The 23582-nt window shown below is 40.7% G+C and overlaps 1 protein-coding gene across 2 annotated transcripts in view; it reads left to right on the top strand.

The window, feature by feature from the left end:
• The window catches only part of Hydin (HYDIN axonemal central pair apparatus protein), a 361889-nt gene that overhangs the window by 58881 nt on the left and 279426 nt on the right, over positions 1 to 23582 (top strand). For both annotated transcript variants that reach the window (XM_047529238.1, XM_047529237.1), the window contains exon 9: positions 17987 to 18086. In XM_047529238.1, coding sequence (XP_047385194.1) covers positions 17987 to 18086 — 100 coding nt within the window. The remainder of the gene's footprint in view (positions 1 to 17986; positions 18087 to 23582) is intronic.

Genomic DNA, 23582 nt, shown 5'->3' with positions numbered 1-23582 from the left:
CAGGGTCGAGAACTGGGTTGTCCTTAATTCACTCAATAGATGCTTATTGACTGCATGGTCTGTACCCGGCACTGTGTGTGTACCAAGCACTGGACAACTAAACATCTTAGAGTAGCAAGGTCACCTGTGGGAAACGCCACTGACTTACATCTGCATTTCCAAATCGTTACTATAGCATATGACAGGAAAAAGAGGTTCTGTGGCTAAGTAAGTTTGAGAAACACTAGGTTCAATATCGTTTGGAAGGTTTCTTTACTATAACTCTTCAAAAAAACTCAAGTATGCTAATGTGTGCTGTAAATCTCCAAGAGGGAGCTTTTACCTCAGAGATATCATCTGAGACTGATGTCTTATGGAACCCACTGTGTGACTCACTGGTGAAGAGAATAAGAATAGTACGCTAGTTCAAAGGCTGAAGTCACTCTCACAGGCTAAATCATTAGAGAAGGCTTGTTGAGAGAAGTGCCTTGAACTGGGTCTTTCAGGGCAGGACTTTTGGAGAACAGCATCGTGGGTGTGTATCTAAGGCTCTAAGAGTAGACCAGTTTGCTCAAAGCAAAGGGTTCAAGTAGAGAGATAAGGTTGGAGATATGGATTGAGGCTGAATCTTCGGTCATGTTGAAGACTCTTCAGGGCTCAACTGAACAAAGGGATCTCCAGATATAATGAGTCAGACCAGCAAGAGGTTAGATTGAGATGAGGACCAAAAGTAAAAATAGGTCAAGTACAAATATATGGAAAAGATCAGGAGGAATAATTGGAGCAAGCAAGCAAAATGTTGAGCTGGGCAGAGCCAGGGAAGAGCAGCCAGTCAGGATAATCTCAGACATACCAAGGTCCACACAGCCTGAGATTCCTCCAAGCTAATGGTGGAGAACCAGGCTGATGCTGGCTCATCCTGTTTCTTGCTGCCTTCTGGGAGTGGATGGCTGTGTCAGGAGGAGAGAGGTGGAGGCCTACAGGTGGCTTCTGTCCCTTTCTAAGACAGAAGTAGAAAGACTGGACTCATCTCACTTTACTCTCCTCATGCTTTCTCCCATAATCCAATGCTTCATGATGGAGATGCATGCATATTAAAACTTGGTCTTCAATGTGCTTTTGAATTCCAGATAGGAACTGAATTGGGCATTCTCTTCACAAGCCATTTTTTCCCCATTAGGAAGAAAAACTTGTTTTTTAAATAGTAATACATAGAAATGGTAATTTTTAAATGAATGAGGCTAACTTGTTTATATTGTGTAGAATAAAGCTTGCCAGAAATAGGAAAGGTGTAAAATTCACTTCGAATATAAATGGTCATTATAGCATATATAAGGATTTTTGTCTTTTCTATACATTATTCAGTTTTTATTCTTATATTTATTATCTATTTTTTGACAATTTTTGCTAAATGAAAATGAAGATATGAAATTTTCCTAATGTCTTCCTCTAGTTATTCTGAAGATTTCAATGTCAGATGTAATGAATTACATTATTGATGTTAAAGCTCCCTTTTTCCCAACTTAAAGATCCTGATCATTTTATATAAATACAGTTCTGATTCATGAGTGTTATATAATCTTACCTTGTAAATTGCTTTTGAAGGTGTTTGATGGGAAAGTTTTGCTATTTCTCTGGTTTCTCAGCACAAGGTATTTTTTATTGCGGAGAGATCTTGGTTGTTTTTTTTGATACAGGTAAATAAAAGCTACAGTAGTCTCAGCTGAGAGATTTGGGAAAGGATTTATAGGAGGGAGATCTGACCTAAATATTGGAGGAAGGGTAAGATTTAATTAAATGAAAATGGAGGAGAATGTTTCCAGTTGGGTAAATTATGGAAAAAAAAAAGGAACTCTTAGGTTCACATAAGGTTGAATAACAACTAGTAGAACAGTTTTTCTGACTGGGCTGGAGAGTAAAGGAAATACAGGCTACCAGACTTAGTCTATGGTCCATCACCTCCCACCATGTTTTTCTAGAGACCCTGGATCTGAGAGGTGGTAATGTGTGTTCTTTACAAAAAGGGAGTTTTGTGGAAAAATAAATTTGGGGAAAACTGTTTCAAGGGAAGGTGACTCTCCCCATGGCAAAATGCAAGCAGCATTTTGTTATGGCCACAGACCTCTCGTCCCCAAAGCACCCATTGGTATTGGTGTTCTAATTTGGTTGATGGTGCTGAGGGTACCTGAGACTCATTGTAGGGTTCAGAGGAGGAGCACAATGTGCCCAGGGGATTTGGGAATGTTTACTTTGATACTCTTGTGGGAGTTGAGTTGGAGGATGATGGACCGAGTGAGGTGGGTAGTGCAGGGCAGGCAGAGGAAATGCCTGGGTACAGGAGGAGCGTGGAGAGTGAACATCTCTGCAGCCATGATCAGGGGGAGGTAGGAGGGTGACACTGATCTGGAATGGTCTGAGAGCCGTCCAAAAAGGAAAGGAAGTCGTTGATGTGAGAGACGTTCAGAAGGAAGACACTAAGTGCTTTTCACGACTGGTCATGGAGGGTGAGACATGGTAAGGAATTACCTGAGTCCTCAGACCTCAGCTGCAATGACTGGGAAAATCTCGATGTCTTTGATAGAAATTGGCAAGTCAGGATTTTGGACTTACCAATAGCAAATAAGTCTTAAACCAGCCATTTGAACTTCCTTGACTTTAAAGGAGTCTTATACTCACAGACCAAGAGAATTGTGAGGGGCTCACTGTCTTCTTTCTGGAATAATAAATTCTGATTATTCAATTTGAGATCAGAGTCTGAGATCCTTAAAACCAAGGAATACCTTATACTCAACTGTGCCAGTACCCAGGCCAGTGTTAGTAAGTGAATGAATGAATGAATAAACAAATATCAATCAATTAATTTTGAAATGAATGAAGATGCCCCAAAAACTTTGGAAATGCAGGGCTAAAATTTGTGGGAGGAAATTCAAGACTAGAGGCAAGATTTAAGAGCATCCTACAAAGGTCTTCACTGGAGTCATGAAAAATAGATTAAAAGTATAAGAGCAGAGCAAAAAAGAAGTGCAGAAGGTCACAAGAGGGCCTCCCAGCACCCACCTTTGAATGCCCAAGGAAGAGAAAAGGGTCTGGAACTTCACAAGAAGCATGTCACAAGAGAGCATGCTGCTGAGACTCTTCCATGCCTGCGGTGCCTGCCTCTCTGCACCATTTTGTCCTGAAGGTCTTTTCTGAATCTTGCTCACATTTCGGGCCACTTAGGCCAAATGTCCACTTCTCAATGTCTGACAGTTAAGCTATGCATCAGCGATTAGTGTCTTCCTAGGTTCCAATTCCTTTGAATCAGCTTCTTGCTGAGTTGAATTCACAGGAGAAGCAGGGAAGATTAGAAGGAAGAAGTGTCACCGACTGGTCAAATAGTCAATAGCAAGTTGAACTCTTACTTCTAATTGATGCAGAGGCTTAGAGGCCACCTTGCTCTCGGTCTCAGCATCTACTGAGGAAGAACATTGTATTTAAATGAGGTAAACCTAAAAAAAGAAGCAAACTATTACCTTAGGGTCTGAAAAGAAAAAAGAAATATGTGCTTATTTTCTCAGACCTACAATCTATATAGCTCCATTCTTCAAATGCATCAGCCAAAGTAAAAAGTTTAGCCCTGGCTGTGTTCTCTGAATATTAAGTATTTTAGGGAACATTGCTCCAATGTTAGCAGTCCTTCCAATTTGAAGCAAGGAGATTCAAGATCAAGAGACCAATCCTTTCCCTGAGTTACCCAGGGGTAGTGATGGGTTTGAATTTAAATCACATTTTACTGATATTATCATGTGAAAAGTAACTGGACTCACTGCTGTAGGAATAACAGACCCCAAGCCCTAGAACTGCAGGTTCTTACTGTTTCACCACAGCTCACCACTTGGATACAGGTTACTTCCATTGTCTTAGGAAACGTTCTTAACACTTCATCATGGAGTGTGGCCATTAAAGTGACCATTGGGTCTGTTGCTCAAACTCTATGGAGTTAGGCTTGGGCATCTTGGCTATTGATGTGGCCAGTGTCCTTGGCCTCCTTCTTGTCTCACTTCCTTGTGATCTGAACAGAGGGCAGCTGGCAGCTCTCCACAGGCACGGAGGAGGAGATTTCTCTTTTGAGAGACTGCAGAAGTGCTCATTGGCGGAAAAAGGGAGGAAGCAGGGACCCAGAGTGACCACAGGACACTGTGGTCAGAGAGCTGGATGGAATGTTTTTTCAGCTTTACTTAGCAATTTATTGATATTCTAAAAGTAATATGAATTGTTGTTTTGTGTTTAGAGCAGATGGTATGTTACTACTATTTATATAAAGTTTCTCATGTCAATTCTTCTGATAATGTCATAGAGTATTAATGTTGTTAGCCTAAGTTTTTCCATGTACTCCTTATCTAGGGAAGACACTGAATTCTGTAGAGTTCTGATCATTTGTCAAACCACCTGCTTCCATGCAGGGTTTTCCCCTTTGGAAAGAAACAGCAAAATTGAGTCTATTATGCATGTTTTGTGCCTTCCAGAAAAACAAGTGGAATTGGCTACTTTCAGAAACATAATATTCTATTGTACTAGATGGACCCTGGCTGTACAGAATTTTGACGGTTTCATTGTTATTTCCTCTACTCAGATCTCTTGGGTACCCTGAAAGAGAGAGATTCAAAGACAAAATCATAGTTCTGAAAATTGCCAGGCCAAGGAATATCACAGGGCAAAAAGAAAGAATTAAGTTTTTGCTTTCCATGGGTATCTAGAAGCCCTCTGAGAAATCACAGCACAGATTTGCCTGCCTTGTCTCTGAACTGTGGTCCTGCTGGCTCAGGTCACACTTTTAAGATGCAGCAAGTTTCTGAATGTTGAACACTGGGATATTTTTCGAAAGGAAACTTCTGAAAATGTGAAGGTAGTGGCTCAAACTGGCCCTTACTGATTGGCTAACATCAGTGAGCTGGGAACACATTTCTGCTTCTTTTAAGAAGCATCTCCTCCATCAAAGAAAACTTCATTTAAGCTGCATTTAACTGAGCCTTAGGAAGGGAAAGAAACTTGATTATCTTTTCATTCCCAAGTAAGTAATAGTAAACCATGCTTTGTTGTCATCTAAGCCTGCCACAAACGTGCTGTTCTAGCAATTCAGACTTGGACAGCGCAGCTCAAATTTAGTTGACTTTATTTTTCCCCAATTGGCACAGCCGGTGAGCTCAGCAGAACCAGGTTGGGTGGAAGCCCAGACGGCTCCCAAAGAAGAAAGATGCAGCGTTTGACTGCAGAGTCTTTGCACTTGTGGTCCCGTGACACGCTGCAAACACGTGGAGCTGACTCCTTGGAAATGGACACCAGGAGGGAGTACAGAGGACGAGGATCTGCTGAGACACAGAGTGTCCTTGACAAGTCACAGCCGCTCTGCCGGCATGGCTTTCCCATTCTCCAGCCTCTGATCATTAGGACTCTCCTTTCCAGTTTCTGTGCTCAGCCACACTCTGTGTAGTTGTGCTGGAACATTCTCCTTTGTACTGGAGAATCAGTGTAGGTGGAGGGAGGCCTAGAGAAATCTTAGAAATGCCCGAATCCTAGTGGCTCATTAGGTAAGTTCTCATCCTGCCTGACTGGAGGAGACAGAGTTCTCTCATCCCGAGAGAAAGGCTGGGGTGTCACACTCGCTGCCACCTCTCTATAAAGAAACCTCCAATGGAATTATCATGTTTGGGTTGGAGAGAGATCAAGATAGAATGTGCCTTTTGTGAGGCTTCCTCTGACAGATGGCCAAATCTGGGCCCCTTCTGAGAAACTTTATGGTCATTATGTTGAGAATCATACTTCACTTGATTCACATTTTCTTCTCCCAGCAGAAATGTGAAGCAGAAAAATCTCTTTGCATGTCTTGTATCAATTTGCTCTCTTCTCTCATTCGGTACTGGGGAATGAACCCAGAGCCTCATGCATACTAGGCAAGCGCTCTACCACTGAGCTACACCCCAGCCCCAGGTATAGCTTCTTATGGATGGTTCTTTTCTAATTATTATTATTATTATTATTATTTGATACAAATTTGAGTTTAAGAGCATGTTTTTACTTCCCATGAAAAGTCTCTATCCAGATATTTCTCTGATACTTTAAGAGAAATAATAAGGTACCTGAAATTTTTGTTTATGTCATCAAGAACATTTCCATTTGGGTGAAGCGTGATGTAATTCATCACGTACTGTAGCTGCTCTTGACATCATTGTTCCCCTACCCTGTTCTGAACTGACTGGGCCCTGACCTTCACCCAAATAGGGATAGCTTGGTAAAGATCCATCAGTGCGTTTCTCAGGAACTGCTACATACTGACAATGTCAACTTTGTCATCCCAAAGAACCCCCTGAGTCACCTTCCAGAGGTCCCTGAACATATGAGCATGCAGGGACAGGTGTGTCATCAGATCATGTTGGTTTCACCTAAGCCTGCATCTCAGTTATAGTGATTCTAAATTTCTTCTGGAATTTTTTCATAATCTTGTGAGAAAAGCGAGCCTGATCCATTGCTATAATTAGGAGAAGAGAAGTTAGGTGAAAATATTTCTTAGCTTTGCCATTTACTATTGGTTTGGCCTTGGATAAAATATTTAACTTCTTTTTGCCTTGGTTTTATCATCCATAAAGTGCAGATAATACTGCTTCATAAGGTTGTCAAGATTGAATAGATAGGACTTCCCCAAGCAGCCTGGCCCCCTCCGGCAGGAGGTGCCTTTCAAGGCTAGCTTCTCGGAGCAGACTGCCCAGTGAGAGCCTTTCTACACAGAGCCAGCCACAAGTCCCCAAGCCAACAGAGAGCTCCGACCCGCAAACAGCTTCTGGGATCAGGGCAGGGCAGCCAGAGACTTCTCCAGGTGGCCCTGCCCCCTCCAGCCGCAGGCTCTTTCCACGGGGTGATCCAAGATGGTGGACTAGAGGGTGACTGCATCTCCAGTTGCTCTAGAACCCAGGATTCAAGAAGGGGAGGCATTGAGAGACTCAGACTAAAATAGAGCCATGGGTGAGTCTCCCCCACCGGGTGAAGCTCAGCCTGGGTGGCAGGTACGGGTAGGGGCAGCTTATCAGAGCAGGGCAGGGCAGCTAGAGTCTTCCCCAGGTAGCCCTGCACACTCCGGTGGTGGGCTCCTCCCACACGGCCAGCTTCTCCAGCTTCTCAGAGCAGGCCCCCCAGTGAGAGACTTTCTGAACAGAACCAGCTCCAAGTCCCGGAGCCAGTGAGGTGAGCTCCAGCCCGCAAGTAGCTTCAGGGACCAAGACAGGGCAGCCAGGGACTTCCCCAAGCAGCCCGGCCCCCTCCCGTGGGAGTCGCCTTTCAAGGCTAGCTTCTCGGAGCAGACCGCCCAGTGAGAGCCTTTCTACACAGAGCCAGCCACAAGTCCCTGAGCCAACGGAGAGCTCTGACCTGCAAGCAGCTTCTGGGATCAGGGCAGGGCAGCCAGAGACTTCTCCAGGCAGCCCTGCCCCCTCCAGCCGCAGGCTCTTTCCACGGGGCGATCCAAGATGGTGGACTAGAGGGTGACTGCATCTCCAGTCGCTCCAGAACCCAGGATTCAAGAAGGGGAGGCATTGAGAGACTCAGACTAAAATAGAGCCACAGGGTGAGTCTCCCCCACCGGGTGAAGCTCGGCCTGGGCGGCAGGCACAGATAGGGGCAGCTTATCAGAGCAGGGCAGGGCAGCTAGAGTCTTCCCCAGGTAGCCCTGCACACTCCAGCGGTGGGCTCCTCCCACACAGCTAGCTTCTCGGAGCAGGCCCCCTAGTGAGAGCCTTTCCGCCCAGAGCCAGCTCCAAGCCCTGGAACCAGTAGCGGTCTAGGGGCAGCTTTCTTCGGAAGCACTGCATTTTCAGGTTCCTCCAAGACTTCAGGCTACTGAAGGTTGGGAGGTGATACACTGGAAATCTAAAGGGACACTATAAGCCAATAGAGGAAATCTGCAATATCTCACAGTCCCACTGACATCTGACCAATATGAGAAAACAAGGGAAGAAAATGTCCCAAACAAACCTAGATACTATATCAATAAAACCCAATGACAGCACAGCAGAAGAAATGTCAGAAAGGGAGTTCAGAATGTACATAATTAAAACAATCAGGGAAGCAAACAAGGAGATGAAAGAGCAAATGCAGGCATTGAAGGAGGAGATGAAAGAGCAAATGCAGGCATTAAATGATCACACCAATCAACAGTTAAAAGAGCAAATATGGGAAGCAAGAGATCATTTCAATAAAGAGTTAGAGATACTGAAAAAAAAAACAAACAGAAACCCTTGAAATGAAGGAAACAATAAACCAAGTTAAAAACTCCATAGAAAGCATAACCAATAGGATAGAACACCTGGAAGACAGAACTTCAGACATTGAAGAAAAAATATTTAATCTTGAAAACAAAGTTGGCCAAACAGAGAAGATGGTAAGAAATCATGAACAGAATCTACAAGAATTATGAGATATCATGAAAAGGCCAAATTTAAGAGTTATTGGGATTGAGGAAGGCTTAGAGAAACAAACCAAAGAAATGAACAATCTATTCAATGAAGTATATCAGAAAATTTCCCAACTCTGAAGAATGAAATGGAAAACCAAGTACAAGAGGCTTATAGGACTCCAAACATACAAAATTACAACAGACCCACACCAAGGCACATTATTATGAAAATACCTAACATACAAAATAAAGACAGAATTTTAAAGGCCACGAGAGAAAAGAATCAAATTACATTCAGGGGGAAACCAATAAGAATATCAGCAGATTTTTCAATCCAGACCCTAAAAGCTAGAAGGGCCTGGAACAACATTTACCAAGCTCTAAAAGAAAACGAATGCCAACCAAGAATCTTATACCCAGCAAAACTTACTTTCAGATTTGACAATGAGATAAGATCATTCCATGATAAATAAAAGCTAAAGGAATTTACAAGAAGAAAGCCCGCATTACAGAATATTCTCAGCAAAATATTCCATGAGGAAGAGATGAAAAACAACGATGCAAATCAGCAACGGGAGGAACTAGCCTAAAGGAATAGCCAAATAAAGGAGAAAACAAATCATGTCAAAAAACAAAAATGAGTCAAATGACTGGGAATACAAATCATATCACAATAATAACCCTGAATGTTAATGGCCTGAACTCATCAATCAAAAGACATAGACTGGCAGATTGGATTAAAAAGAAAAATCCAACAATATGCTGCCTGCAAGAGACTCATCTCATAGAAAGAGATTCCCATAGACTAAAGGTGAAAGGATGGGAAAAAACATACCATGCACATGGACACAGCAAAAAAGCTGGAGTATCCATCCTCATTTCAGATAATGTGGACTTCAAGGCAAAACTAGTCAGAAGGGATAAAGAAGGACATTACATGCTGCTTAAGGGAAGCATAAATCAGCAAGACATAACAATCATAAATATCTATGCCCCGAACATTGGCTCATCCATGTACATCAAACAAATCCTTCTCAATTCCAGAAATCATATAGACCACAACACAATAATACTAGGCGATTTTAACATACCTCTCTCACCACTGGATAGATCTTCCAAACAAAAATTGAATAAAGAAACCATAGATCTCAATAACACAATCAACAATTTAGACTTAACCGACATATATAGAATATACCATCCAACAAAGAACGAATACACTTTCTTCTCAGCAGCACATGGATCCTTCTCTAAAATAGACCATATTTTATGCCACAAAGCTACTGTTAGCAAATACAAGAAGATAGAGATACTACCTTGTACTCTATCAGATCATAATGGATTGAAATTAGAAATAAATGACAGAATAAAAACAGAAACTCCTCCAATACCTGGAGATTAAATAATACACTATTATATGATGACTGGATAACAGAAGACATCAGGAGGGAAATAAAAAAATTCTTAGAAGTAAACGAGAACAAAGACACATCATATCAAAATCTCTGGGACACTATGAAAGCAGTACTTCGAGGAAGATTTATTTCATGGGGTGCATTCAACAAAAGAAGTAGAAATCAACAAATAAACGACTTAACACTACAGCTCAAAGCCCTAGAAAAAGAAGAGCAGACCAACACCAAAAGTAGTAGAAAACAGGAAATAGTTAAAATCAGAGCCGAAATCAATGAAATTGAAACAAAAGAAACAATCGGAAAAATTAACAAAATAAATAGTTGGTTCTTTGAAAAACTAAACAAAATTGATAAACCCTTAGGCACGCTAAAAAAGAGAAAGAGGGAGAAAACTCAAATTACTGAAATTTGGAATGAACAAGGAAATATCACAACAGACACGAGTGAAATACAAAACATAATTAGAAGCTATTTTGAAAATCTATACTCCAACAAAACAGAAAACCTCAAAGACATCAACAAGTTTCTAGAGACATATGAATTACCTAAACTGAACGAGGAGGACATACACAACTTAAATAAATCAATTTCAAGCAATGAAATAGAAGAGGTCATCAAAAGTCTACCAACAAAGAAAAGTCCGGGACCAGATGGGTTCTCAGCCGAGTTCTACAAAACCTTTAAAGAAGAGCTCATTCCAATACTCCTCAAAGTATTCCATGAAATAGAAGAGGAGGGAACCCTCCCAAACTCATTCTATGAAGCCAATATTACCCTGATACCTAAACCAGACAGAGACACATTGAGGAAAGAAAATTTCAGACCAATATCCTTAATGAACATTGACGCAAAATTCTCAACAAAATTTTAGCAAATCACATAAAAAAAATATTAAAAAGATAGTGCACCACGATCAAGTGGGTTTTATCCCAGGGATGCAAGGTTGGTTCAACGTCCGGAAATCAATAAATGTCATTCACCATATCAACAGACTTAAAGTTAAGAATCACATGATTATTTCAATAGATGCAGAAAAAGCATTCGATAAAATATAGCATCCCTTCATGCTCAAAACACTAGAAAAAATTGGGGTAGTGGGAACATTCCTTAACATTATAAAGGCCATCTACACTAAGCCCATAGCCAATATCATTCTAAATGGTGAAAAACTGACAGCATTCCCCCTAAAAACTGGAACAAGGCAGGGATGCCCTCTTTCACCACTTCTATTCAACATCGTCCTTGAGACTCTAGCCAGAGCAATTAGATAAACCAAAGAAATTAAAGGGATACGAATTGGAAAAGAAGAACTAAAACTATCCCTGTTCACTGATGACATGATTATATATTTAGAGGAACCTGGAAATTGCACCAGAAAACTTTTAGAACTCATAAGTGAATTCAGTAAAGTAGCAGGTTACAAGATCAATGCTCATAAATCCAATGCATTTTTATACATAAGTGATGAATCTTCAGAAAGAGAAATTAGGAAAACTACCCCATTCACAATAGCATCGAAAAAATAAAATACTTGGGAATCAATCTCACAGAAGAGGTGAAAGACCTCTACGTTGAGAACTAGAGAACACTAAAGAAAGAAATTAAAGAAAACCTTAGAAGATGGAAAGATCTCCCATGTTCTTGGATAGGCAGAATTAATATTGTCAAAATGGCCATACTACCAAAAGTGCTATACAGATTCAATGCAATTCCAATTAAAATCCCAATGATGTGCCTTGCAGAAATAGAGCAAGCAATTATTAAATTCATCTGGAAGAATAAAAAACCCAGAATAGCTAAAGCAATCCTTAGCAGACAGAGCGAAGCAGGGTGTATCACAATACCAGATCTTCAACTATACTACAAAGCAATAGTAACAAAAAATGGCATGGTATTGGTACCAAAATAGACAGGTAGATCAATGGTACAGAATAGAGGACATGGACGCAAACCCAAATAAATACAATTTTCTCATACTAGACAAAGGTGCCAAAAACATGCAATGGAGAAAAGATAGCCTCTTCAACAAATGGTGCTGGGAAAACTGGAAAACCATATGCAACAGAATGAAATTAAACCCTTATCTCTCACCCTGCACAAAACTCAACTCAAAGTGGATCAAGGACCTTGGAATCAGACCAGAGGCCCTGCATCTTATAGAAGAAAAAGTAGGTCCAAATCTTCAACTTGTTGGCTTAGGATTAGACTTCCTTAACAGGACTCCCATAGCACAAGAAATAAAAGCAAGAGTCAACAACTGGAATAGATTCAAACTAAAAAGCTTTCTCTCAGCAAAGGAAACTATCAGTAATGTGAAGAGAGAGCCTACAGAGTGGGAGAAAATCCTTGCCACTCATACTTCAGATAGAGCGCTAATTTCCAGAATATATAAAGAACTCAAAAAACTCTACACCAAGAATACAAATAATCCAATCAACAAATGGGCTAAGGAAATGAACAGACACTTCACAGAAGATCTACAAGCAGTCAACAGATATATGAAAAAATGTTCAACATTCTAGTAATAAGAGAAATGCAAATCAAAACTACCCTAAGATTCCATCTCACCCCAATTAGAATGGCGATTATCAAGAACACAAGCAACAATAGGCGTTGGAGAGGATGTGGGGAAAAAGGTACACTCATACATTGCTGGTGGGGTTGCAAATTAGTGCAGCCACTCTGGAAAGTAGTATGGAGATTCCTCAGAAAACTTGGAATGGAACCACCATTTGACCCAGCTATCCCACTCCTTGGCCTATACCCAAAGGACTTAAAATCAGCATACTACAGAGATACAGCCATATCAATGTTCATAGCTGCTCAATTCACCATAGCCAGATTGTGGTACCAACCTAGATGCCCTTCAGTTGATGAATGGATAAAGAAACTGTGGCTTATATATACAATGGAATATTACTCCGCCATGAAGAATGATAAAATTATGGCATTTGCAGGCAAATGGATGAAATTGGAGAATATCATGCTAAGTGAGATAAGCCAATCTCAAAAAACTAAAGGACAAATGATCTCGCCAATAAGCAGATGAGGACATATAATGGGGGGTGGGAGGGTTAGCGTTAGGGTTAGGGTTAGGTTTAGGGTTAGGGATAAGGAGGGTGGTAAGAATGGAGGAAGGAAGGATTGTATAGAGGGAAAAGAGGGTGGGAGGGGTGGGAGGGATGGGGGGGAAGGGAAAAAAAACAGAATGAATCAAACAACATTGCCCTATGTAAATTTATGATTACACAAATGGTATGCCTTGACTCCATGTACAAACAGAGAAACAACATGTATCCCATTTGTTTACAATAATAAAAAAAAAAGATTGAATAGATAATATATATACATAACACAATGGTAAGAACATGAACTTTCAGTAAATACTTGCAGAATTATGATCTGGAAATATATGCCCTAGTCTCTATGATTAGAAATATGATTAGAAATTATAATATTTGAGAAAATTTGGATTACTGTGTAAGTATAAGCTGGTAGTTTAAATCCAAGTATTTTATTTGATAAATGTAGGACTGGGTCATATTATAAACTTTGAGCCATATTGCTTTCCACATAAACCAAGTAAATTAAATACATATGTCACTCTGTTTCTGTACTCTGGATTTTGATTTGGCAACATTTTCAAGAAAAAATCCTTCAAAGAAGAGAAGAAGGTAAAGAAAGGAGGGAAGGAAGGAGAGAAGGAGGAAAGGAAGAAGATTTTTTTAAAGAATTCTTTTTATTTAAGAGTTTTTTAAGGAGTTTTTTCAAGCCCCTTGAATCATTGCCAATATAATTCTTTAAATACCATTACTTTTAAAAGATGTTAAATATATGGTCATATTGATCACCTATCATGATCCAGTGACTGTATATTCATAGGTAGCTTTCAGAAAGTCTCTCTTGTGGCCATCAAGCCACACGGTTGATTGTTCTTGTTCAGAAGGAAAAATGAGGTCCCTAATCTAGAGGTATTCAATATTGGAGCAAAAAACATAGAATGGAAACTAGCTTTATGTCTAAGAATTCAAAGTCGGGTTTTTCTAGTGGGTCACTTGGTTGGTGAGTAAAACACCATCCCTTGATTCACTAAAAATCTGAGGGAAAAGCAAAACACGAAGACCAAGAAGGAAGGTAATGTAACTGAGGGGCATTTTGACAGTTATTTTTGACGCCAAGGAACTAGCCACAGACTATGCCCTGCACGCTCAGGCGCTGGTTGGTAGCAGGAAGGTGGGCAGTGATGGGAGAAGGGCCAGCCACAGGAGGAGAGCAGGGCAGGACAGTGGGGGCTCTGAGCGACGGCAGCTTCCCTAGCACCAGGAAGAAGGATGTTGATGTCAGAGCCCGTAGGAAAATTTCTGAACGTTTTCATTTTCAGAATCTTTAGAACTGAGCAATAAGGGAATAAATTTTTTTCAGAGACATGAATGACAGGGAAGTTAATTTCAGCAGGCTTGGAGAAGTAATGTGAAATGTTCCAAAGACCTATAAGTAAATATCGGGTCATTTTAGGCTTATTGCCTTTTTTTCTAAGGTTTGTTCTCTCATTTGCTAGAAAATGCTCTATTGAGTTTTTTTTTTTTTAATATTGAACTTTTGCTCTAAAGAGGTAGAAGTTCTTTAACTTTATTTGAATCCCAACTGAAAACTAGAAGTATCCCCCTAACGTGTTCCTAACTCCTACCAGTGACCTAACATCGACAGCATCCTTCTGAGAAAGGAAACAGATTATGCTTCTGTTTTTACAGATACATACAGCCCTCTGAATATACAGTACCTCTTAATACACAGTACCAGGAGAGGGCTTTAAAATATCGTTTGTCCTTGAATTAATTATCTCTTAAGCTCAGAAAAGGCTGAAAGTTGCTAGTGGATGCCTCAGGCATACTAGAGCAGCTGCAGCCCTGGGTAAGAAAGCACTGAGCCTTCCGCTGCGTCCAATCCGTCTGAACCCTGTAGATTCAGACTTCCTTGTGCTGGCCTTCCCTCACCAAGCAGAAGGGCTTCCCGACCCCAGGGAGCCTCTGCATCAGGTGATCCTGTCTCTGATCCCACCTGAACACGGATACCCTGGCTCTAGGGAGAGTCCCCTCTTCTGTCTGGAGTGTGTGTGTCATTTCGCCAGCCCCCCCAGTTCTGATGCGCCTTTAATGATGGCTGGGTAGAACTGAAGCGTGCTGCCTTCTTGTCCACACATTCTCTTGCTCAGCTGTTGGTTGGAAAGGGGTCTGGCCCACCCAACCACAGGGCCTATGACTTGCTCACATGTACTGAGTTTATCTGACTTCCACTGTATCTTCTGGGGGGTTACCTCACTCTATTCTGGTGAGACCTTTCTAGCATGGACTCTCTCAGGATCCAAGATGGCCCCTGGCCCACTGGGCAGTCAGTTTGGGTAGGAGTAGTTTAGTTCCATCCCCGTGGAACAGTCTGTCCCCTCCAGGCTTACAGTAGTCTTGCGAATTAGGAAAGAACCCAGGCCTTCATTAGTTTTGAGATGGAAAACCCACTGATGTTCCATTGACTGGTTGACAGCCTGAGAGGATGAGCCACCTTCTGTGTCTGACCTCTCAGCCTGTTCCAGCCGTGAGTGTATCTCACACTCCATATCATGAAAACTCCTCCAGTCAAAAGGGGACCAGTATTTGCCATTTATCAGGAGGGAAAAGACACTTGCTTCAAGGTTTAGAAAAGCACCACAGTGAAATACCTAAATATATGAAAGTACTTAAAACTTCTCTATTCCTTATATAATCGCAAAGGTCTCTTTTGGCTCTAAAATTTTATGCTGTTGAGAGTTCCAGAAGAAAAGAAAACAGCAGAAATATGTTGCAGAGATAAACATGTGCTTGATAATAGCTACACAGTGTACAAACTCAGTGCAGTTGACTCAACAAATATCTAACAAACACCTCTGGTTTAGGGGCAAGAGCGGCACCTACCCCAGGGAACTATCATTCTCTGGGACCAATCTGGGGATGAAATAGCCCCCAAGACCCATATGACCTTCACAGTCCCACAACACTTCTTAAAGCCTCTGTGTCCTTCCTCATTCTGAAGTCGGAACGATGCTGCCTGAGAAGTATACTCTGATTGAACTGGTTGCTCTCGTAAATAAACCCACATCAGCTCTAGTTTTCTGTCTTCCCCTCTTGTTTGATGTCTGACTTTTAAGCCACTTCACTTTCTTCTCAACTCTTTATTTTAGAAATATGTTCATATGACCAGACTAAAGAGAGTATGCTCTAGAGACTGTCTGAAACTGGAGCCTAATTATTTCTCAACTTGTCTTGCCTTGGTTTTCTATTGAGCTAGTGGAACTGCTTATAGTATTTTGGATGTGTTTATCACTTATGCTCAGCCGGTCCTATTTATAAAAACCATAGGAAAGCACACACACGTCTCCGCCATTTCTCAATAATCCATCTCAGTCTAAGAGGCAGAATAATGGCAAGGGAATGGATTCTCTCACTGTGCACTGAGTGTGGGGCAAAGCATGGGCTGCAGGACTTGCTCAGGCCTTGGGAAATGGTTGGAGGCAGGTGCTAGGAACATCTCCTTTTGCAGTGCTCAGAAGTTAATGAAGAGTCCTCAGGTTATACAGTCAGTACAAAAATTTTTTAAGCATATTATACCTAACAGGGACATTCGGATATGCAGCCTGTTGCATTACATTATGGAAACTTGGCTTCCTTATTATGACTCTTGCATGTTTCGAGCTAAAGTGAGCTTATCATACTGGGTCAGAAGCAGGGTGTGATCTGGCCATTGTTCTGCCTTGGGCCATTGTTCTGTTCTTGCAGAATAAGAGTGCTTCTTTCCTTTTGCTGTCACCTCCAAAGAGGGAGGTGATGCTCCACCAAGGGAGTCAGGTACTTCTTCTCTGTGGCCCCTTTATTTTTATGGGCCCAGCACTTGTCATATATATTATGAACTATTTTGTTCATATTTATCATCATGCTGTGTTTGTTTTTCTTTGATACCCTGGGGCTGAGCACATGTGAGGCAGATACCAAAAATGTTCACTGAATATACATATTTTGAAAATGCCCTATCCATCCTCATTTCCTTTAGTAGCTCATTATGTATTCATAGACTCACTGAAATTATCCTCGAGGCTTGTTCCTCACTTGTACCGCTTCATAAGTTAACAAACGGTATAAATTTGCTATGTGCTAGGTAAAGTAGTGCTTTCTTCTATTTGTTGCAAAAGTAATTTCTACACATTTCCTGGAATTGAACCCTTGTGTGCTGTTGGTGGAATGTAAATTGATATTGCCATTAAGGAAAACAGCATAGAATCTCCTCAAAAAATTAAAAATAGAACTGCCATCTATTCCAGCAATTCTTCTCATGAGGGTATCCCTAAAGGAAGTGAAATCAGGACCTTGAAGAGACTTGTGTACTCCCATGTTCATTGCAGACTATTCAAATAGCTAAGCTATGGAAGCAGCCTAGTGCCTGTGAACAGATAATCAGATAAAGAGACTGTGATACATGCATGTGATGGAATATTACTCAGCCTTAAAAAGGGGATCTTGGCATTTGCAACAACTTGGATGAGCCTGGAGGACATTTAGTGAAATAAAACAGACACTTAGAAAACAAATACTAAACTGCATGATCCCACTTATGTGTGGAATTTAAAGGCAGAACTCATAGAAAAAGTGAGTAAAATGTTGGTTCCCAGGGGACAGGTGCTGGGGGAAATGAGCTATTGGTCAAGGGGTATAAACTTGCTGTTACAAGGTGAGTAACTTGTGGAGACCTAACGTACAGAGTGGAGACTGTAAAGACTGCTGCATGCTGGAAATGTGGGAGGAGCAGGCCTGAGGTGCTCTCGTGACACACAAAGGGTAACTGGGAGGAGAGGGACATGTCCGTTTGCCTGGCATTAGTTGTCATTTCACTATCTGCATGTAACTCAAAACATGTGCTCAAGTACAAGTTTTATAAAAAGTTTTCATGGAGGGGGCTGGCGATATAGCTCAGTTTGTAGAGTGCTTGCCTAGCATGCACAAGGCCCTGGGTTCAATCCCCAGCACCACAAAAAAAAAAAAAAAAAAAAATTCATGGAATTCTAACATAACAATATTAGCATATTAGCTTACTTTTTGTTGTATTATGCTTTTTTTTTTTTTTTTAACGATTCTTTCATGTTTTTCAGGAAGGTGATGTCTGGCCAAACTCATCAACTGAAATCGCTGTGTGCTTTAACCCTCTAGAGGCCAAGTTCTATCAACAGACCATTTATTGTGATATTTCAGGTACAGACTTCCTCTATGTGGAAAATTAAGGTTACCAGGTGCCCCGAGCATGAAGTGGGGCAGCTGTGTGTGTGTGTGTGTGTGTGTGTGTGTGTGTGTGTTCAGGCCATGAGCACTGCACAGTATCTGTGGAGGGGTATTAGATTCAAGATGTGCCCTGCTCACTTCCTCCTAGAAAAGATCAGACTTTGAAGTGCCTTACAACCATGGTGGTGGGAGAGGGGACTAGAGAACCCATGGATTTAGGTTTCCCCTTGGTGTTTAGAGCAGTAAGATTATTACCTGTGACAAAGTCTCACAATTTTTTGTTCATTTTTTAGTTCCTTGTTATAATTTTCTTCTTTTCAAGGGGTTGGCAGTCTGGCAGAGGCCAAAGGCCACAAGGAGAATACACAGTCTGATAGCGTCAGTAAATTGGATAAATGCAGAAGAATTAAGCGAAAGAGTGAATATATGGAGGATGATGGGTGCTAGAGAGGAGGGAGATACTAATATGAAAAAGAAGACTAAGATAAATCCTTTGCTCTTGGGATGGAAGCGGATTTGTCAGGCTGTTGGTGAACTTAGCTAGATACAGAGTAAGTTCGTACGTAAGCACATCTATGTGCATATGTTCATACATACAGATGTGTCCTAGCAGTGCCCACTGACTGGTCCTAAAAGTTGCTTGGTTTCAAAGTACCACTCTCCACTAAAAGGAGCAGGCTGATTCCGGGACTGAGACAGGGAAAGAACAAGGTGAGCCTGGAACATCCTCTTGTGCCAGAAAGTAAGGAAGGGCTCAAAGAATGTTGGGGACATGTCAAAATGACACAGAAACCAGCAAAGGGTCTCCACTGCCAACACTGGAACAAGTTGAGAATCAAAATAAATATAGCCTCCTGAATGAATAGAAACCTGGGGATCCACTTAATTACAATGTACCGTTTGGCAATCATCACAGTGAATGACCAATTCATTCAAACACATCAGTGGATCTTCACATAGGGGGTGAGAGTGGGGTGTGAGCTCAGAATATCTTCCCTCAAAATACTTACCAATGACAGAGTAGAGAAAACTCACTTCACAATGAAGACACCTGGTAGATGCTGGCTTAGCTAACACCAGCAGTAACAGAACCCATCCATCTCTTGGATTAGCCCACTAGAATCCAATGATGTTAGGACCAAACTACCTAATTGGGTTTAATCAAAAGGAAACCTCATGCTAACCAAACTGAAGAACGAAATGAAATGGCCAGCCTATAATCTTCACAAATACCAACCACGTGAAAGTCAAGAAAGGACAGAAGAACTGTTCTAGACCGAGGAAGCTTCCAGGGTAGCAACTGGGTGCACATGCGATCCTGGCTTGGATCCTTTGCTGTGATGGAAATTATTGGGCAAAGGATGTAGGAAAGTTCTTTGTACTTCTCTGGAAGTATTTCAAAGATGTTTCTTCTTTCAAAAATGTTTCAGAATTTTAAAAAGTGCCAATACCAATAAATAAGTAAAACATGTAGAGAGTAAAATTGTTAAGCTAGATAGTGGGCTATTTCTCTAGTACCGCTTCTAAGAAGAAACACTTTAGCTATTTATTGGGATGCCAGTTTCTATTCACTCTTATGCTATTTGTCGATTTGTTAACCTCACTTATTTCATTTTAACCTCTAGTATGAAAGATGAGTATTTAGTATATTTATCTCTTTTCCTGTCTCTCCTGGGTTATTGTTATAAACTACATGCAGTGAAATTCACCCTTTCTTGGAGTACAGTTCTGTGGATTTTGACAAACCCAAACAGTCATGTAACCTCTTTTTTTTTTTTAAACTCAAGATACATAAAATCTCCATCATCCCATAAAGTTCCTTCAGGCCCCTTTGCAGGCAGCCCGATCCCCCACCATAGCCCTGGCAACCCAATTATTTTTATTATATTTTCCTTCATATATTTTATTTGCAGCCTTAAATAACATACGTACACCCAAATCTTGAGTTCCCTCAACTTTGTAGAATCTCTTGATGTGTAAGGACATTGGCTATCCTGCCCACCACTATTCCACTACCCTTTTCCCAGCAGCTTCTGTGAGTTGTTCCACTTTACAATATCATTATCAATACCCATAGCGCTATCTTCTATATACTGTACTTACATTTTTCTGTTTGCTCTACATAAATCTTAGTCGCTGATGAGCCAAGTCATCTGTTTACCTTTTATCCTGTTAGTCCAAAGTTCTGACCCTTCGTTACGCAAAGAATATGCCTGAGGTCTGTATCCAACAGATGCTCTTTCTCTGCAATCCTTCAGTTGCTCATAATTATGCCTCATGGTAGTTTGCTTCATAATTCACGTGGCTGTTTTGTACAGCTTTTGGGTTCTTCCCCTGTGGCTTCTAATTCCTTATGTATTTATTTTTTACTCCTATCTAATTTAGAATTCATTCTCTTCTCTTTGGAGACATTATTCTCAGAGCCTACCAGCTTCTTATTCTAATTCAGATTCAACATCTCCCAAGTAGTGGTTATCTGGGAATTTTAACAAGTTATTTATATGTGTGTTCCATCATATCTTTTGATTCTCACTCTGGTCCACTCACTTCCTTGGGGAAGGTGTGTGGCAGTAGGAACTGATCCTTAATTTCCTGAGAGTGTCCACTTTGGTCCTCATACTTGCCTGAGAGTTCAGCTGACTACAGAATCCTAAGTCCAAAGCAATTTCTCCTTGGAACACTGAAGACATTGTGCTGTCTTTATTATAAATATTCAGAGGCATGGATATCATCCAATTCTCATTTTTGTTAGGTGCCCTGTAATTTCTCTTTGGATGTTTTTAGTTTTCTTTTTGTACTTGGGGCCTGAGAGGTGATGGAGCCCTGACCAGGAGTGGGTTTTTCTCGTTCATCCTCCTCAGCTTTCTATGAGCCATTGGAGTCTGATGACTCACATGTCACTTCAGCTCTGGGAATTCTATTTTATTTCTTTAAATAGTTTTTCTTCCATTTATTTTTTCGTTTTTATTTTTTATTGATGCATTGTAATTATATATAATAGTGGGATTCCTTGTTATATATTCATACATGCATTCAATATAATAATATAGTTTGGTTAATTTAGTTCCCTGGTACCATCCCTTTTCTCTCCCCCCTTCCCTCCCCAAATCCCCTTCCTCTAATCTGGTCTCCCTTCTATTTTTTTTTCCTGTTATTATTTATTTTTTATTTGTTCTTTTAGATATATATGACAATAGAGTGTATTTTGACGTATTATAAATACATGGAGTATCACTTATTCTAATTAGGATGGAGTTCCACTGGTTGCATATTCATATATAAACATAGGAAAGTTGTGTCTTATTCATTCCACTGTCTTTCCTCTTCCCATCCCTTCTCCCTTCCCTTCATTCCCCTTTGTCCAATAAGGGTGGGGGATAGAATTACAAGTTGAGATCCTTTTATTCTTCAGAAAAACTTACCATCCAGGGTTAGACCTGAAAGATCCGTCGTCACATAAGAAGATCTTAACCACCAAACACTACCGAGAAGTGACATTAAATATGACTCAGAGCTGCTTTAAAAGGGCGCCTGGAGAAGTGCCGATGTTTCCTAGTCAGGAAGCGCGGGGACGGCAGGCACTGCAGCGTCCCCAGCCCCAGCAGACCTTGGATGGGGTCGTCCGGTGGTGGAGTTTCTTCCCCCGGCCTCAGTCGTGCCTTTGGTATATTGCTGCCCTTTGCTTATTCACACCGGCAATTTCCCCTTTTATACAAATGACCACAAACCCATGTTATTCTTCAACTTGAGTTTTTTTTCTCTTTGCAGTTGAGGCTTTCCCTGCCTGTCTTGAGCAGGTTCAAGAAAACGTGATGCCATAACAGTTTCGGGGCATCTTGCATTTTTTTTACCCTAAACCAGTATATTTTATTTTTATAAGTAAGATTTTTGTATGCATGATGAAATGACTGCTAAAGAGTGGTAATATAGCAGGAAATTGGATTTTTCTTCACCTACAAATGGTGGTAGTTGGTCTCACACTCGGATTATTTTCTGTTTACATAAATGTCCACATAGCAACAGCACCAGGCTATAAAGGAACACCTTGATGCTTCTCGACCAGACTATTGTGCGTTTTCACCTTGTTTGCCTTATACCTATGTGAGTTCATGCTGGCATTTCTGGGTTGCACTGTGGAAATGTGAAATAAAATAAAAAGCTTGACTATTTCTTCAATAAAAGTAGGACATTTAAACTACATGATTATTCCTTTTTCCCACAAGAGAGAGACTTTAAATGGACATACTGGACTAGTCTGAATAACAAAAATAAGTATCAGGGAATAGACATTGCCATGGGAATCAGTGGCATTTGCAAACCTTTTTTAAAATTTTTATAATTTTTTATTTTTTTAATTTGTTCTATTTAGTTATACATGACAGCAGAATGCATTTTGATTCATTGTACACAAATGGAGCCCTGGTTGTACAGGATGTAGATTCACACCATTCCTGCAATCGTACATGTACACAGGATAATGAAGTCCATCTCATTCCATTGTCTTTGCCACACCCCTGCCCTCTCTCCCCCTTTCACTCCCCTCCATCCAATCCAGAGTTCCTCCAATCTTCCCTTACCCCACCACCACCATTATGTATCAGCATCTACTTATCAGAGAAAACATTCAGACTTTGGTTTTTGGGGATTAGCTTATCTTGCTTAGCATGATATTCTCCAGCTCCATCCATTTACCTGCAAATTCCATAATTTTATTCTTCTTTAAGGCTGAGTAATATTCCATTGTGTATATATACCATAGTTTCTGTATCTATGTATCCATTGATCTATTGAAGGATATCCAAGTTGGTTCCATAGTTGAGCTATTGTGAATTGAGCTGCTATAAATAGTCAAGTGACTGTGTCACTATACAAAGTGATTTTAAGTCCTTTGGGTATAACTGAGGAGTGGGATGGCTGGGTCAAATGGTGGTTCCATTCCAAGTTTTCTAAGGAATCTCCATACCGCCTTCCAGAGGGTTACACCAATTTGCATTCCCACTAGCAGTGTCTGAGTGTGCCTTTTTCCCCACATCCTTGCTGACACATATTGTTGCCTGTATTCGTGATAATTGCTATTCTGACTGGAGTGAAATGAAATCTTAATTTTGATTTGCATTTTTCTGATTACTAGTGATGTTGAACATTTTTTTCACGTTTTGATCGATTGTATTTTTTCTTCTGTGAAGTGTCTGCTCAGTTACTTAGCCCATTTATTGATTGAGTTATTTGGTTTTTTGGTTAAGTTTTGGAGTTCTTTATAAATCTTGGAGATTAGTACTCTATCCGAAGTACATGTGGTAAAGATTTTTTTCCCACTCTGTAGGCTCTCCTTTCACATTATTAATTGTTTCCTTTGCTGAGAAAAAGCTTTTTAGTTTGAATCCATCCCATTTATTGATTCTTAATTTCTTGTGCTTAGGAGTCTCGTTCAGGCAGCCTGCTCCTAAGACAACATGATGAAGATTTGGA

Source organism: Sciurus carolinensis, chromosome 16 (assembly GCF_902686445.1).
Source record: "Sciurus carolinensis chromosome 16, mSciCar1.2, whole genome shotgun sequence".
NCBI lineage: Eukaryota > Metazoa > Chordata > Mammalia > Rodentia > Sciuridae > Sciurus > Sciurus carolinensis.
The sequence above is the reverse complement of the archived record's forward strand: the minus strand, read 5'-3'. Positions and strand labels throughout refer to the sequence as shown.